General features: G+C 33.9%; 1 protein-coding gene across 2 annotated transcripts in view; it reads left to right on the top strand.

The window, feature by feature from the left end:
- Positions 1–15,208, top strand: part of LOC119832350 (allatostatin-A receptor) — a 97,115-nt gene that overhangs the window by 78,605 nt on the left and 3,302 nt on the right. For both annotated transcript variants that reach the window (XM_038356013.1, XM_038356014.1), the window contains 2 exons: positions 9,239–10,102; positions 13,965–14,120. In XM_038356013.1, the coding sequence (XP_038211941.1) occupies positions 9,275–10,102; positions 13,965–14,120 (984 nt within the window). In that variant the 5' untranslated portion in view covers positions 9,239–9,274. The remainder of the gene's footprint in view (positions 1–9,238; positions 10,103–13,964; positions 14,121–15,208) is intronic.

Genomic DNA, 15,208 nt, shown 5'->3' with positions numbered 1-15,208 from the left:
ATTAAATTTCAACAAAGTTCGACTAATTGCCGAAGTTCTGCTGCATAATTCGTGTTTTAACATATTCTGTGATAAAACATTTACATACTGATCTTTATCTGTGTTGATATTATAAAGATTATACATTTGATGTATAAAAGAAAATGCATGGAACACCACATTCTAGAACACAGGTTTTTAGTATAAATATTATGTGAAATTATGAAAAATGTTAATACATTGATGTGATATCAAGAGAATAACACCAGAGTTTCTTGTCGATTCCTTAGAAACTTCTTTACGAATCTATGATTAATCTTATATTATATTTCTGACGATTCAGAAGCACTTCTAAAGGTCTAGTTAAATGAATTAATTTATTATAAATAATAAGTTTGAGTTTATGTTTGATTTCTTTGTTCGTTTGTTTATGTGTTTGTTTCGAAAACTCAAAAACTACTCAACCGACTTAAACCATTATAAATCCTTATCCTAGCCGAATATATATATAATACTAGAGGTCCACCCCGGCTTCGTATGTCATACATATATAGCCTTTCTCGATAAATGGGCTATCTAACACTGAAATAATTTTTCAAATCGGACCAGTAGTTCCTGAGATTAATGCGTTCAAACAAACAAACCAACTTAGCTTTAATATACGTATAGATTTAGCATATTATATATAGATTGGTTAACGGTGTGGCCGGAATAAGCGATTATACAATTTTAAGTAACAAAGTATAAGTACCTAACACGCAGAAAGTAAATTGCGCGTGGGTAATAAATACCCATAAATTGTTAAAACTTCTAACGTGTTTATTAAAAGTTCTAGAAGATTCGAAACTTTTGAATATATTTGACGGTAGCTTAACTTTGTGTGCGTAATTTTAATGATACTTCAACGCTCAATTTATTCTGATGAGTTACAGAATTTTCGAGACATTAAAACTCGATTATAGCACGTGGTGAATGTTGTGTATTTGAAAAGGTATTTTTATTTGGTATGATTTTGTTTTTACCCATTTTTACCAGTTTTTTTTTTAGTGGAGAATGCTCATGCATACCCACAGCCCGGGGAAAGGCCGTGGGTTATGTCGGACGCCCATTGCCTAGAGAAGCAATGGACCCACCGACTAAACTCCACTGTGTCCCGTCTTCCCGGACTATTCGCCAAGGTAGTGGGAACTCTTATGAAATCATCCACTAAATTCATCATTTCATCATTCAATCCATTTTTACCAGTTACTCCAACCAAATAATTCTCATAAAATAATCTTTACAAATCGTTATTTATAATAATCATAAAGGAGTAATGTTTGTGAATTTGTGAGTTTGTGATGTTAGGCGGAAATCTCTAAATCCATTGAAGCAATATTGAATATTATGTGACCATTAGAGAACCCTTAGTGTTGTGTAGTTAGTGTCATAGGCTTTCCTTTTTTGTGTCGGATTTATTTGGACACTACTGGCACGAGAGTCTAGTGTCTGACAAATGCAATCCTATTAATCCTACTAATATTATAAATGCGAAAGTTTGTAAGGATGTGTGTTTGTTTGTTGCTCTTTCACGCATAAACTGCTGAACCAATTGCAATGAAATTTGGTATGGTGATAGTAGGACAACTGGAATAGCATATAGGCTACTTTTTATCTCGATATTCCTACGGGATACGGACTTGCGCGGATGAAACCACGGGGCGCAGCTAGTACTACATAATTTTGAAGTGACCATCCACCATCACCAGATACCAGACACCATCGGTGTCACTTGAACGACACTTTTGACAAAAATTTAAACGATTTGATTTTATAACCACTTGAAAGCGAAATTTAAATCAATATTAGTACTGAGAAATTTTTGAAATTTTTCAATGCTATAAAACTAAAAATTAAATATTAGTACTACCAATTCTCTATTTAAAGTCGGTGAGTGTCGGCGATGACGACAATGGGACCACCTCTGGAGTATACTCTATCGAACGAGACAAAAATTTCTTAGTTCACAATCACTATTACCGAAAATATGATCTGACATACACAAAACAATACATACAGACGAACATAGAACGTCATCCTTTCGTTCTTGGGAGACGGTTGCTACATGGCTAATGTAACAAACAGCTATATGAAAATACAATGTATTTATTCTTATAACATACAGTCGTATAAACAAACAAAACTTAAATGTATCAGCTTGCTACTGTAGGGGAGACTCATTCATGAGTATGCTGCATCTGTAAAGCAGCACAGCGATGCTTAGCGCATAATAATTCTAATATAAATATACAAGACGTACCCTTAGTATAAACATTATATATCTTCCAGGTGTCGGTCTATTATGTAATATCATTATATGAAAAGTGGTTTCCATGCGTAAACCCGTGTGTTCAAACCAGTAATGTACATCAAAGGTTCATATACATTCACTTATAAATCAACCGAATTCGAAAATGTTTGAATTTCACCAGTTTAATCTTTTACCCTTTCTTTAACTGGGTAATTAAAGACCAATTACAATAGGACTGAAGCTTGATGAAAGTTAATAATTCACTGTAAGCCTGCAAAGCTTCAAGGAGACGTTCTTATAATAAATAGGTTTCGAATTCCGCGAACGTTTGTTTCGGATGTTGTTTAAAACGTTTTTTTAGCTTCACGACGTATATCCTACTAATATTATAAATGCGAAAGTTAGTAAGGGTGTGTGTGTGTTTGTTGCTCTTTCACGCTAAAACTACTAAACCGATTGCAATGATATTTTGTACGTAGACAGCTGGACAACTGGAATAACATATAGGCAATTTCTATCCCGATATTCCTGCGGGATACGGACTTACGCGGGTGAAACCACAGGGAGCAGCTAGTATTTGTATTGAGAGGATTTTGATCCATTTGAAACAGACAGGTTTATTTCAAAACTTCAAAAGACCAAGTTGCTTTCGCATTTATAAAACAAATAAGGTATTTTATATAATCTAACGTTATCCAATTAAACTTCAGCCTTCTTTTGCATATTATTTACATAGCAATTTAAATCACACGAGACACTACAGTCGGAACATATAAATAATGCTTTATATCGGATTACAGTAAAAATACACTCCATTAAGCGAAGTGCTCAACCAGATTAGTGTGAATATTTATAACTGAGTCCAAGTAAGCGCTTTCCTATAAATTCTGGGTTTCAGAATTTTCAATGCATGATTTATTAACCAATTTCGCGCTTTACCCTTTTTGATTTTGTTGTTTTTCGCTAAATTAAACACGAATGGTTCAACGACTTAGGAGTTTTTTTTTCTTAGCCATTGATTTTTCATATTTCATTGTGTAAGTTTTTCAAGAAGTTCTAAATTCATAATCTTAAAATGTTAGAATAGGTCCCAAAAATATTAGTATATACACACAAGAATATAATTCGTATTCTAATGCAGCGAATTAAAACATTTTCTTACTATCTTTAAAATCTGCCCTATATAATGTTAGCCCAAACTAAAATAAACAATCTTATATAATACTGAATGTATCACTCAACACGCCACAACACGCAATAAAACAATCAACACGTTGAACAACATACTACAACACGCATCATACACATAAAACACCACAACACCCGAAAACAACACAACACAACACGCGAAACAACAGGCATTACATAATAATCTGCAATCGGATAATCTTGAATAAAACTGTAGATTTACAATTTTCATTACATACAGTCTCACCCGCGTAAATCCGTATCCCGTAGGAATATCGGGATAAAAAGTTGCCAATATGTTATTCCAGTTGTCCAGCTATCTACGTAGCAAAATTCATTGCAATCGGTTCATAAGTTTTTGCGTGAAAGAGCAACAAACGCACACACATCCTTACAAACTTTCGCATTTATAATATTAGTATGATATGATACTCTCTCATAATTACCATACCTAAATCCTTCCCTCCTTCAACCCATACTAGATTGTGCGCATCTGAATGATGAAAACTCATATAAAATCGAGCTCAAAGGGTAAATAAAAATGAAATTTCACTTGGTAGAGACTCTCATATCGTCGCTTTGCAGGTTTTCATAACAATTCATTACCATTTGACGTGAATAATGACCCCGGGAGAGCGAATAAAATTTCTATTAAATGTGAAACGGAAAAAATTGGTACGGCCGTGTTCTCTCAATTAGGTCGAAATTGGATACAGTATTTTGTGATTCATGATACAAATTGTTACAGAATATTGATGCGTAGATGTTTAATGAAAGAGAGAGAATTCGCTTTTTAAATAATGTTACATTTTTAATATACTATATATATACTTATATACTTGAAACTACAATCCAAGTATTTATCATTCAATTGGACTTTTACCATTCAATTAGACTTCTTCTAGAAGCACCGCGAGTGCCTACGAACAACAAGTGCCTACGAGTGCCTACGAATGCGAAAACTTTTAAGGAGGAAGGGATAAGCAAAGAATTAACGACTTGAAAGAAGGAACGGACAGGGAAAGGTGAGGTGAAGTAAACGGGCCTCCGGCATATATAACAGATTCTGAACACGTGCGCCAATTTCATAAGTGTGAGTGTATTCATACGCGTTGGACATGCTGAAACTTAAGAGCCAGTGTAAGTCTCATTAAAATCGGTTCAGTATTTTTGAAATATATTAGCTAAATGTATAACATTCATAAATAAAACAACATTGCAACGGCTTTCACGTAATCATCATGCGCTTTCAAACAACAGAATCACTGACGCTATATGACAGTATATTACGTTACAATATGACGTTGCTTATGAATATAATCATTGAATCTTTGAATAAATCGGTTGGCGTTGTATATAGTTCTTAATTTTGAGCTATAGGAGGAGATAGGATAAATACAACTTCTATGACTGAAAGGCTAAAAAGAGCCTTTATTCTAAGCGAGCATAAATTCTTTTTCTCCAAGTTTTGCAACCTTGAAATTCGCGGCATGTCAACACTGAAGCAGTTAATTATATCTAAACTAGGTACGTAAACTATGATTATATCTAGACGAGGTACATAACCTGTAATGAATATTAGAGAATAAAAAACTGATCATGAGACGAGAACAAACCCACGTCTTTTGCCGTACCGTTGACCTCACGACCACCCATGCTTTTTCATAAACAATTTTAATTCAACCAAAATAGAACGTAATACCCATTCAAGTGAAATATTCCCAAGTCATGAAGCCAAGTAAGTACCGGCTCGAATCAGACGTTCTAGGTCATGCGTGATTAGAATGTATGGCTTATGGATTGATTTAAATCTTGTTCTGAATCTAGAATTATCTCATTCTCGATGGCGGTGGTTTAATTAATTTGTATGTCTATGTATACGGGTTGTCCTTTGGAATGTTAAAGGACAATTAATTTAGAATGTTCGAGTTTTTATGTTATGTAATTCACATTGTTTGATGAATTATCATTGTCAATATTATAATGTGGTGGGTGTTTATTGCCCGCTTCCACATCGGATCGGAGCGATTATATGGTATGTGGCTGGATATTTCTTTTTTCTTTATGACATAGCAGGCAACTGAGCTGATGGTTCGCCTGATGGTAAGCGGTCACCACCGCCCATGAACATTGGCAGAAGCTCACACATTGTCGAATGCGTTGCCTGCTTTTAAGGAAAGCATTGGTGGCTGGAAAGAAGGAATGGACTGGGAAGGGTGAGGAAAAGGAAATGGGCCTCAGATAGAAAGGCTTGTGATATAGATTACTTTTTCTACGAGAACATTAGGTTAAAACTGTGATATGACAATTCAGAAGGTCTTCCATAAGAAGTCAAGTTGAATAAATACATGCTTGAGTTTAAGTTTGTACAACATCTTATCGATGGGTGATTTTCAGACCTACCCGATATGCACACAAAATTTCATTTGAATCGGTCCACCCGTTTCGGAGGAGTAAGGTAACTAACATTAACACGAGAAAGTATTATCTATTAGATATTGTATTTATACGAAAAATATGTAAATCTTTCCTCTATAATGTTGTATATCATTATACTATGTACCACTTCTGGGGAAGGAACGGGTTCTCTTAACCTAGGTATTAGGTAGAAAGGGGGCCTAAAAATAAAGTAAGACTTCATAAATGAAGAATTTAAGATTATTATTAGATTAGACAAACAAAAAAATATTACTAACAAATATTTTGGGGTCAATAAACATTCATATGAATGGTGATGCTCTTTATAAAAACAATTTAATGTATAAAAAATAATGTGGTTACTGTTTTATTATATTTATAAATCAGTGGTTACAAGAAATGTGTTTTTGACCCTTATATACCGAAGTATAAGGCTTTATGTATAACGTTTAATTGCTTTACTAACTCCAACTAAAAAAATAAGATTAAAAAAACATTCTGTTTCAAACATAGTTTAGCAGAATATAACATTTGCCCAAGTTAGCTCTATGCTACATAAAATATGAATACCCATAACTCTTCCTCGAGAGACCAAGTTATTGCGAAAACCGCAAACCCCATTAAGCAATTTAGAAGTACTAAGTGAGTGGAGCCCAAGTGGAGCCTAGCCTTTAGTGATATGCTTTGGTGAAATGGTTCAGATGCTAGAACCAAGTTACCTAAAGAAGAAGATAATCTTATTAGCAGTATTGTTATGTCATCGCGGGCTTCTGAAGTGGTGGCTCGTCTGGAAAACCATCACCATCATTTGCAGCGTTAGGAGCTCTAAATGCGTTACCCGTTTTTAGCAGTAAACCGACAAGCGGAATATTGATTGATTGATTTATTTTTATCGGTTTGTCAATGCTTCTTTACCTACGTTACATTATCTTATTTATAGTGTAACAGTTCATATGCCATTTTTCGCAAATAAAGAATTATGAATTATATTATTTTTATTTAACGAAAGTTTATAATTTTGGGTACAACGTAGATGTATCGTATTTTCCAATTGATTTACAGATTCAATTAATCAACTATTTAAACACATAAGTGTCTCTTAAGATCGCATAAATACATGAGATTTCAATTATGAAATTTACGCTAAGTGCCGTAACTTCTATTAAATCCATTGGATTGAGTTGAGAGTTTCTGCGTAAGGGTGGAATGATAAGGTTTATAGTCCATTACCCATTATAAATACTCGTATTGTATTTCAATAAATATAAACAAGTTCTTCTAAGGAACTTATTAAATACTGAATTCATTCTATATCAATATTTTTATAATATATTTTTTCATGTCATTTCCATAACCACATCTCCACTTACCAATAGGTATTGCAATCATAAAAAACGAAAAACAATTTAATCGATGTGAAAACTTTGTGTATAAAATCAGGCAATCCCCGCGATTCCTTCTTATCTACACTAGCTTAGATATTAAAGTCCTCGTTTATAAATTTTAAACAGAAGATGAAGAAGAGAATAAAATGCATTTAATAAAAGTCATAGGATCTTTATTATGTCCATTTATTCATTGTTTAAACCCGAATATATCAAGTATAATATATCGATGTCATATCGTCGATCAATATTTAATTAATTTGCACCCAACCGTCAAAACTATTTGATAGCATATGCAGCTAACAGTTATGAAACCTAATCATTCGCTCTGATTGTTTCCGAAATATGAATAATGAGTTTCAAGTAATTTGGGGTATAATGGGGCGAGCGCAATTAACTATTTGCTAACTTACGTTACACTCATTTTGGAAATTTAAACGTATAATTTTGTTATACGGAGTTAACTGTCAAAGGAGATAATTTATATTGCAGTATGAATTATTATTTTATGTTAAATCTTCTCTTTTAAATGTTTTACATTTGTGTTATTATTTGAAGAATTAAGATCTTGAAAACCGGTATATTCTTAACGATGCAAGTTTATTTATAAATGAGTTAAAACAACTTTGGGTATAAATTAATCTTCACAAGTTGTTTGTTCATATCAACAAGATTCGTGTTATTACGAAAAATATGTGGCCCCCTCAGGTAGCCCCTGCTTGTGAATCAAGTTATGTAATTAAATTCGACTTATGAAGCTGTTGGATTACCAAAAAAATATTAATAATATACACTTCTCACATCTGAAGGCAATTAGATACGTTTTAAGTAATATTTTAGGTTATCCATACAATTTCAGAACGATTTGCCGCGAACATTTGATTAAATGTATATTGTCACGTCGGCCATCTTGTTTTTTTTCTAAACTACCGTCAAATATTAAACCTAACATGAACCTTTTATAACCGAATGTTACTGTTAACAATAAATATTTTCAAAAGCGAATATCGACACAGAAACTTCGAGATCAAATTTAATAATAACTTGGTAGACAAAGCTCATGATGTTTCAATTATTTTTGCGGCTCATGAATTTATCTTTAGTTGTCTGTGGCTTATTTATTTTTAATTAAGAGACTTTTATTGTGGGCGTATGACGTAATCGTGAAAGAGAAATAATTGGATTATTGTACTGAAAACAAAGGTATGAAATATAAGTGAGGGTTATTAATAAAAGAGCGTATGTTTAAACAAAGGGAGCATTTAAAAATTGCTTCAAAGTTCTTACCTAGGTAAAGTATAGTTAGGACACATGCCATAAAATTTAATGACAGTAAATTTTATCAGATCAAAATTTTGATCATAAAAATGTCAATTATAATTATGAAAAAAATCAAATTCTGGTAAATAAGTTAATTTACTATATGAAGAAATATATAGGAAGCCTGTGTCTAAGCAGTGGGAACATATTATGTGCTGATGATGATGACTGTATGTAAATTCACACGTTAGCAACGATGAAAGTCTGTATTTATATTATGAAGCTGCAAAGTATGCTTGTTTGTGTATTTGTTTATTTTACTGGGTCGATTTCAATAAAACTTTCACCGTTGGATAGGTACGCAACCTGTGAGTGAATGAACTATATATTATCTACCACGGCGAAGCTGGGGCGGATCGTCAGTTTTATATCCAGCATCATACATATAACATATGCCATGAATTACAAATCTTTATAACATTAATCTAAGTAGGAGATTCCGCATGCTGAACATATTTCATTTTAAACGTTGAACACAAGCCAGAAGTTATAATCCCATAAACGTTTAATCTCTTGTACGCATGAGTTATGGTTATTGCCGAGTACTGACCCTCTTATATTAAAAGTTTAATCAGACAAATTAAAACACATGTCACATGTGCCAAGTCCTTAACCCAGATTCGATTTCTGATAATCAATAAATGCTTCATTGTTGCAGGTAATTATATCCAGAGCAAGCATGTGCTGAGTGAAAATGGAGTCAACGGAAGACGAATTCTACAGCATATGCCTGAACCTCACCAGCGAAGAGATAGCCAGCGTCGGCGGATGTAATTATAGCGCTGAATACGAAAATGGGGAACTGCTCGAGAAGGTCGTGTCCAGGGTTGTGCCAATCTTCTTCGGATTCATCGGAATCGTTGGCCTGGTTGGGAACGCGTTGGTTGTCCTTGTAGTTGCCGCGAACCCTGGCATGCGATCCACCACAAACCTACTCATAATCAACCTGGCTGTAGCTGATCTCCTATTCGTGATATTTTGCGTGCCTTTCACCGCTACTGACTATGTTATGCCCAGATGGCCATTCGGAGACTGGTGGTGCAAAGTCGTACAATACTTCATCGTTGTGACTGCACATGCATCTGTTTACACCCTAGTTCTGATGTCTCTGGATAGATTCATGGCAGTGGTACATCCAATAGCATCAATGTCGATACGAACTGAAAAGAACGCTCTGCTGGCTATAGCCTGCATATGGGTGGTGATACTGACCACAGCGATCCCTGTTGGCATCTGCCACGGGGAGAGAGAGTACTCCTACTTCCACAGGAACCACTCCTCTTGCGTATTCCTGGAGGAGCAGGGATACAGCAAGCTGGGGTTCCAGATGTCCTTCTTCCTGTCATCATATGTGATACCCTTGGCACTTATTAGTTTTCTGTATATATGTATGCTGTCAAGATTGTGGAAGAGCGCACCAGGGGGGAGGGTGTCCGCTGAGAGCAGGAGGGGCAGAAAGAAGGTGACAAGAATGGTTGTGGTAGTAGTTGTTGTGTTTGCGGTTTGCTGGTGTCCCATACAGGTAAATTCTTTTTTACATACTATATATACATTTTATTATATAGTTACATGTCCTGACTATGATTTTTAACCTTGCGATTGTTCTAGAATACAGTTTTCTTTTCCCTTTTTCCTTGTTAAATCAAAAACAATAATTACCTACATATTTATTTGATTTGATTTGCTATTTATTGAAAACAACAATCAAATCATTGCCGGTTAACATCATTGGAAATTACCTTCCAATTCGCGAGGTTTTTCATTACGAATTTATCAAACTCATCTTAAAGTCGACTTAATCAAACAATATAAATCCAATAATAAATCCATCTTAATTGAAAGACGCTCCCTAGTTCATTAATAACCTCCTTTATTGCTTGATCGTTTATCTATCTGCGTAATAATCAATTAACATTCATTATTTTTACTCTCAGTACATTCAACATCCTTAATGGCAATTGGGAAAATATTTTCAATTAATTCGTCGTGCTTATTAACGACGTAATAGATCTCTGAATTGTGCGATACTCATTGGAAAACGTGGCCTCGATTGTCAATGAAGTTCCCTTTTCGCGGTATTTGAAATAAATTCTAAAACATATTGAATTTGTATGATGACTGTTGATTTGATTTGATTTTAATAGATGGTTAGATAAATATACAAATTAATAAGGCAAAATTTCGTTTAGAAATAACTAAAGAAGCAGTTTTCCGCCTGCAGCTTAGCTTTTAGAAAAAGTACTTGGGTAATTTTCCCCGCATTATTTCCTTTTTATGGGATATCTGGGATAAAATCTATCCACTGTCGTTTCTCGGTTCTAATCGGTTCAGAGGTTTAGCCGTGAAGGAATACAGGTATTCAGACAAACTGGCTTTCGAATTTTCTTAAGATCTAGAAGAAATTTTTGCTCAATGAATTTGATATTTTTAAATTCAAAAAACAATAATTCACGCCACGTGTCATAAACTTAAGTATGTGAATAAAGATGGATCGGAGACATAAGTTCCGAAGACAATAACTTTAAGCCTTCGTTGGTAGGGTTGGCACAAGATGAGTTTTTCGGATAATTAATTTTTTCCATTTCTGTAAAAATATTTCTTATTCCGAATCGAGATATATCAAAACAATGTTTTCAAAGCGATTGTTTATTGATACCAAAGCACAGCTATATAATTTGTATAACAAATAAACATAATATTAAATATTTATATCTTTGAAGCCATTAACGACCAAATCTCTTTAAAGGGTATCGAATCAACAAACAAAGATTTAATAATATTTCAAACGCAATAAACTCTGATATTTCGGATTCCAATAAACAATGAATACCTTTTGTAAAAACATCCAGAGCCATTTCCATTCACGGACCATTCTCAAACAATAAAATATTTTGTTTAGTATTTAAATGAAGCCAACCATCAAAAGACTGTTAACATGGAGAATTTATAAAAACACTTGAGCTGTGGACTTTTAATTTGTGCGTTTTCGAGGCTTCGAAAACAAATATTACAATAAATACAATTTTACGATGAAATTGTTTTCGCTATTGTAACCGACGCTCCCACAAAATAAGGTATATAGTAAGTAATTCCACTGTAGCGGTCCGGCCCGGCTTCGCCCGTGGTATATATAGCCTATAGCCTTCCTCAATAAATTGACTATCTAAAACTGAAAGAATTTTTCAAATCGGACCAGTAGTTCCTGAGATTAGTGCGTACAAACAAACAAATAATGGAATGTTGTGTTGATCTTTTTACTAATATTATATATGATCACCAAATATTTGACCTACTTTTACTACATTAAACTCTTTATTATGCCCGTGCGTTGAGTACGGGTCTCAAAATCCTGTCTGATAAATCGAAGGTCTTGACCTTTTCCTTCCATATATTTGGCCCATACCATCCATCATCATTTTTAAAGACCCACGTATTACACGCTTATTTTGAGTTTTAACCGACTTGTAAAAAACACGTGTTCTCAGATCGGCACTATTTTTGTTATCTTAGTATCATTTAATTTATAAGTCGATTTGTAAGTTTTTGTATTGAATAGAAATTTGCAAATTAGTCCCGTGTATAAGTAAAAACTAGCTGTGACCCGCGGTTGAAACCGCGTAAGCGTGCAGCGTAACCGTATCCCGTAGGAATATCGGTATAAAAAGTGCCTATGTGTTATTTCAGTTGTCCAGCTATCTACGAAGCAAAATAGTATTATTATTCACCAATAGATGTCAGGAAAAAAAAACACGAATAAAACACGAATATGACATTATTTCAGTTGTCCAGCTATCTACGAAGCAAAATAGTATTATTATTCACCAATAGATGTCAGGAAAAAAAAAGCACGAATAAAACACGAATATGACATTTTCTAAAAAAAATTCCTAGCTAGATCGATTTACCGCCCCCGAAAACCCCTGTATACTAAATTTCATGAAAATCGTTGGAGCCGATTCCGAGATTCCAATTATATATATATATATATATATATATATATATATATATATATATATATATATATATATATATATACAAGAATTGCTCGTTTAAAAGTATAAGATAATGGACCTTTGAGATTGAATAAAAAACAACATAAGTGTATAGAAATTATTATATTTCCATCATCCGAAATAATCAAGACCCTTTGCTAAAGAAAAGACAATTCCTTGGTACAAGCTAATAGTTTATTTAATACGAAGAGGTTTAATAAAATACATTACCATCCACATAAATTTCAAGATTTCTTGGGCCGATCCACCGAGCCGAAATGTCACGTACGAGCGATGCGACACGTAAGTGACACGACGCGACGGCCACGGAAAATATTACGTCCAATTGTAGGATTTTGAGATGCAATTTCTTTGGGTTTCGCTATCAGAATTAGTATTTGAAATTATCTTTTATGACCTATTTTATAGGACTTATTATATTATCCGTTATTTGACCGATTTATAACATATCTATATATATAAAAATGAAACCCGTTTTCCTTGGTCACGGCATCACGCTGAATGGCTGGACCGATTTCACTAATTCTTTTTTTATTGTATTTGTTATTATTAGGAGAAGGTTCTTACGGAAAAAAAATATTAAGAAAATCTCTCAGAAATATTGAAAAATGTAATCAATCATTGCAACGCAAAGGCGGTAAGAAGTTCGCCGGGTCAGCTAGTATTTTATAAAATTATATAATATATGCAATATATATATCTTGTGTTTGGTTTTACGTGACTATCATACATTTAGAAATTAAAAACTTTGTAACGGATTTAAAACGCGATTTATTCATTATATTATTAACGCGACGTTTCGAACACTTTACAGCGAGCGTGGTCACAGGGATACTTTCTAAACGTTTTATAACATTTTAAATACTTACCTTTATTATATATAGTTATTTATTTTATTTACATACATAAAGAACAGAATTAATAAGACTTTAACTGAAAAAAAACGGGTTACTCTTTACAGATATATATCATTTCTTACTAATATATAGCTGTTTGGCTTGTTTTACTTAATAGAATAATAATAATAATAAAGTTTGATAATTTGTTCCTGAAGCTCACAGTAGGATCCCCTGTGTTGTGAGGCTCAATCTCTTTCATCGTTACATACAAATTATTTCAAACATAATAATCAAAATAATATTGTCTTAAATTTTTAGTTTTATAGCATTAAATATGTTTTAATGCGATTATAAATCGCGCGGGTTCGAATCCCGCCGCGTGTTCAAAACTTTTCTATTCTTAAAAAAATTCAAAAATTTCTGTTTGTGTTTCTTACGCTTGCCAATATTGTGCAAGTGTATGTGTGTGTGTCTGTGTGTATGTGTGTAGGTGTGTATTACATCTAACAATAACCGTATCATCTTGTTCCAGATTATTCTGCTGGTGAAAGCCCTGGACAAATACAATATCACCTATTTCACGGTGACGGCACAGATCGTCTCCCATGTGCTGGCGTACATGAACAGCTGCGTCAACCCTGTGCTGTACGCTTTTCTGTCGGAGAACTTTAGGGTCGCCTTCAGAAAGGTACTAAACGATCATAACAATTTTTAGTGCGGGGTCGAGATTGGCCACGAATTGGGCCAGCTAGCAAGCTCGCTTGGGTTCGGAGTGCCACACCCCCAAAGAATACCGGCGTGAAATGATAGTATACTATTGTGTTTCGTACGTTAATTGGGGGAGGCCCGATTCCGTTAACTCACCTTTCTAGTCCATTCCATCTTTCCAATCCTTAAAAGCGGACAACGCATTCACTGAGATCTGAGCCTATGCGCAAGTTGTACTTTTATATAGAAATGCCATATAATACATTAGTTATATAATATATTAGTAAACATCAGTAAAATTATATAATTTTATTTCTATGAATAAAATGAAGATTAAAAGTTTCTTCTTATTTATCAAATTAAGCATTACGCAACAGGCGCAGGGCGGGCTACGCGAAGTTCAAGGGCCCTTACATCTAAATAAATAACGTTTTCAATCCAAAGACTGCATTATTTAAAAAAACCTGAAAAGCCTTCAAATTGTTAGAGCTAGACCAAATTTAAATGGGACCACATGACAAGCACCAGCAAATAAAAAAGAATCATAAAAATCGAATCATCCAGTGAAAAGATGTCAGGTAACAAATACCTAAAATTGTGTGGAAATCGTAAAAATAACGAAATCGCTATAATATTAAATGTGGTAAATGATATGTTCATTTTTAATATAAATAACAAAAAATGCTGTGGAATTGATAACCGCCTTTTTGGAGTCGGTTGATAAAAAAAGTGAAGTCCCGTGTCCCCTACTGGGGTATGGGGCAGATGATATACATCTGTTTCACTGATCGATTTTCTTAATGGACAAGTAGGTGATCAGCCTTCTGTGTCCTGCCAGACCGAGACATTTTTTTTAATTGTCCCACCGGGAATCGAACCCAGGACCCCTCGGTTCTACGCTCACGCGTTTACCACTGTACCAAGGAGGCGGAGTCGGTTGATAGTATTACAAATTTTTTTCTTCTCGTACTCATATATTTATTTTATTTCATTTAGCTATTAAATATTCAAGTTTTCTTCGTTACCAATTAATTACATAGAAATAATAATACATGGTTCAAAAACTAT

This window comes from Zerene cesonia, chromosome 15 (genome assembly GCF_012273895.1).
Source record: "Zerene cesonia ecotype Mississippi chromosome 15, Zerene_cesonia_1.1, whole genome shotgun sequence".
Lineage (NCBI taxonomy): Eukaryota > Metazoa > Arthropoda > Insecta > Lepidoptera > Pieridae > Zerene > Zerene cesonia.
This window is presented reverse-complemented; position numbering and strand designations above follow the sequence as displayed.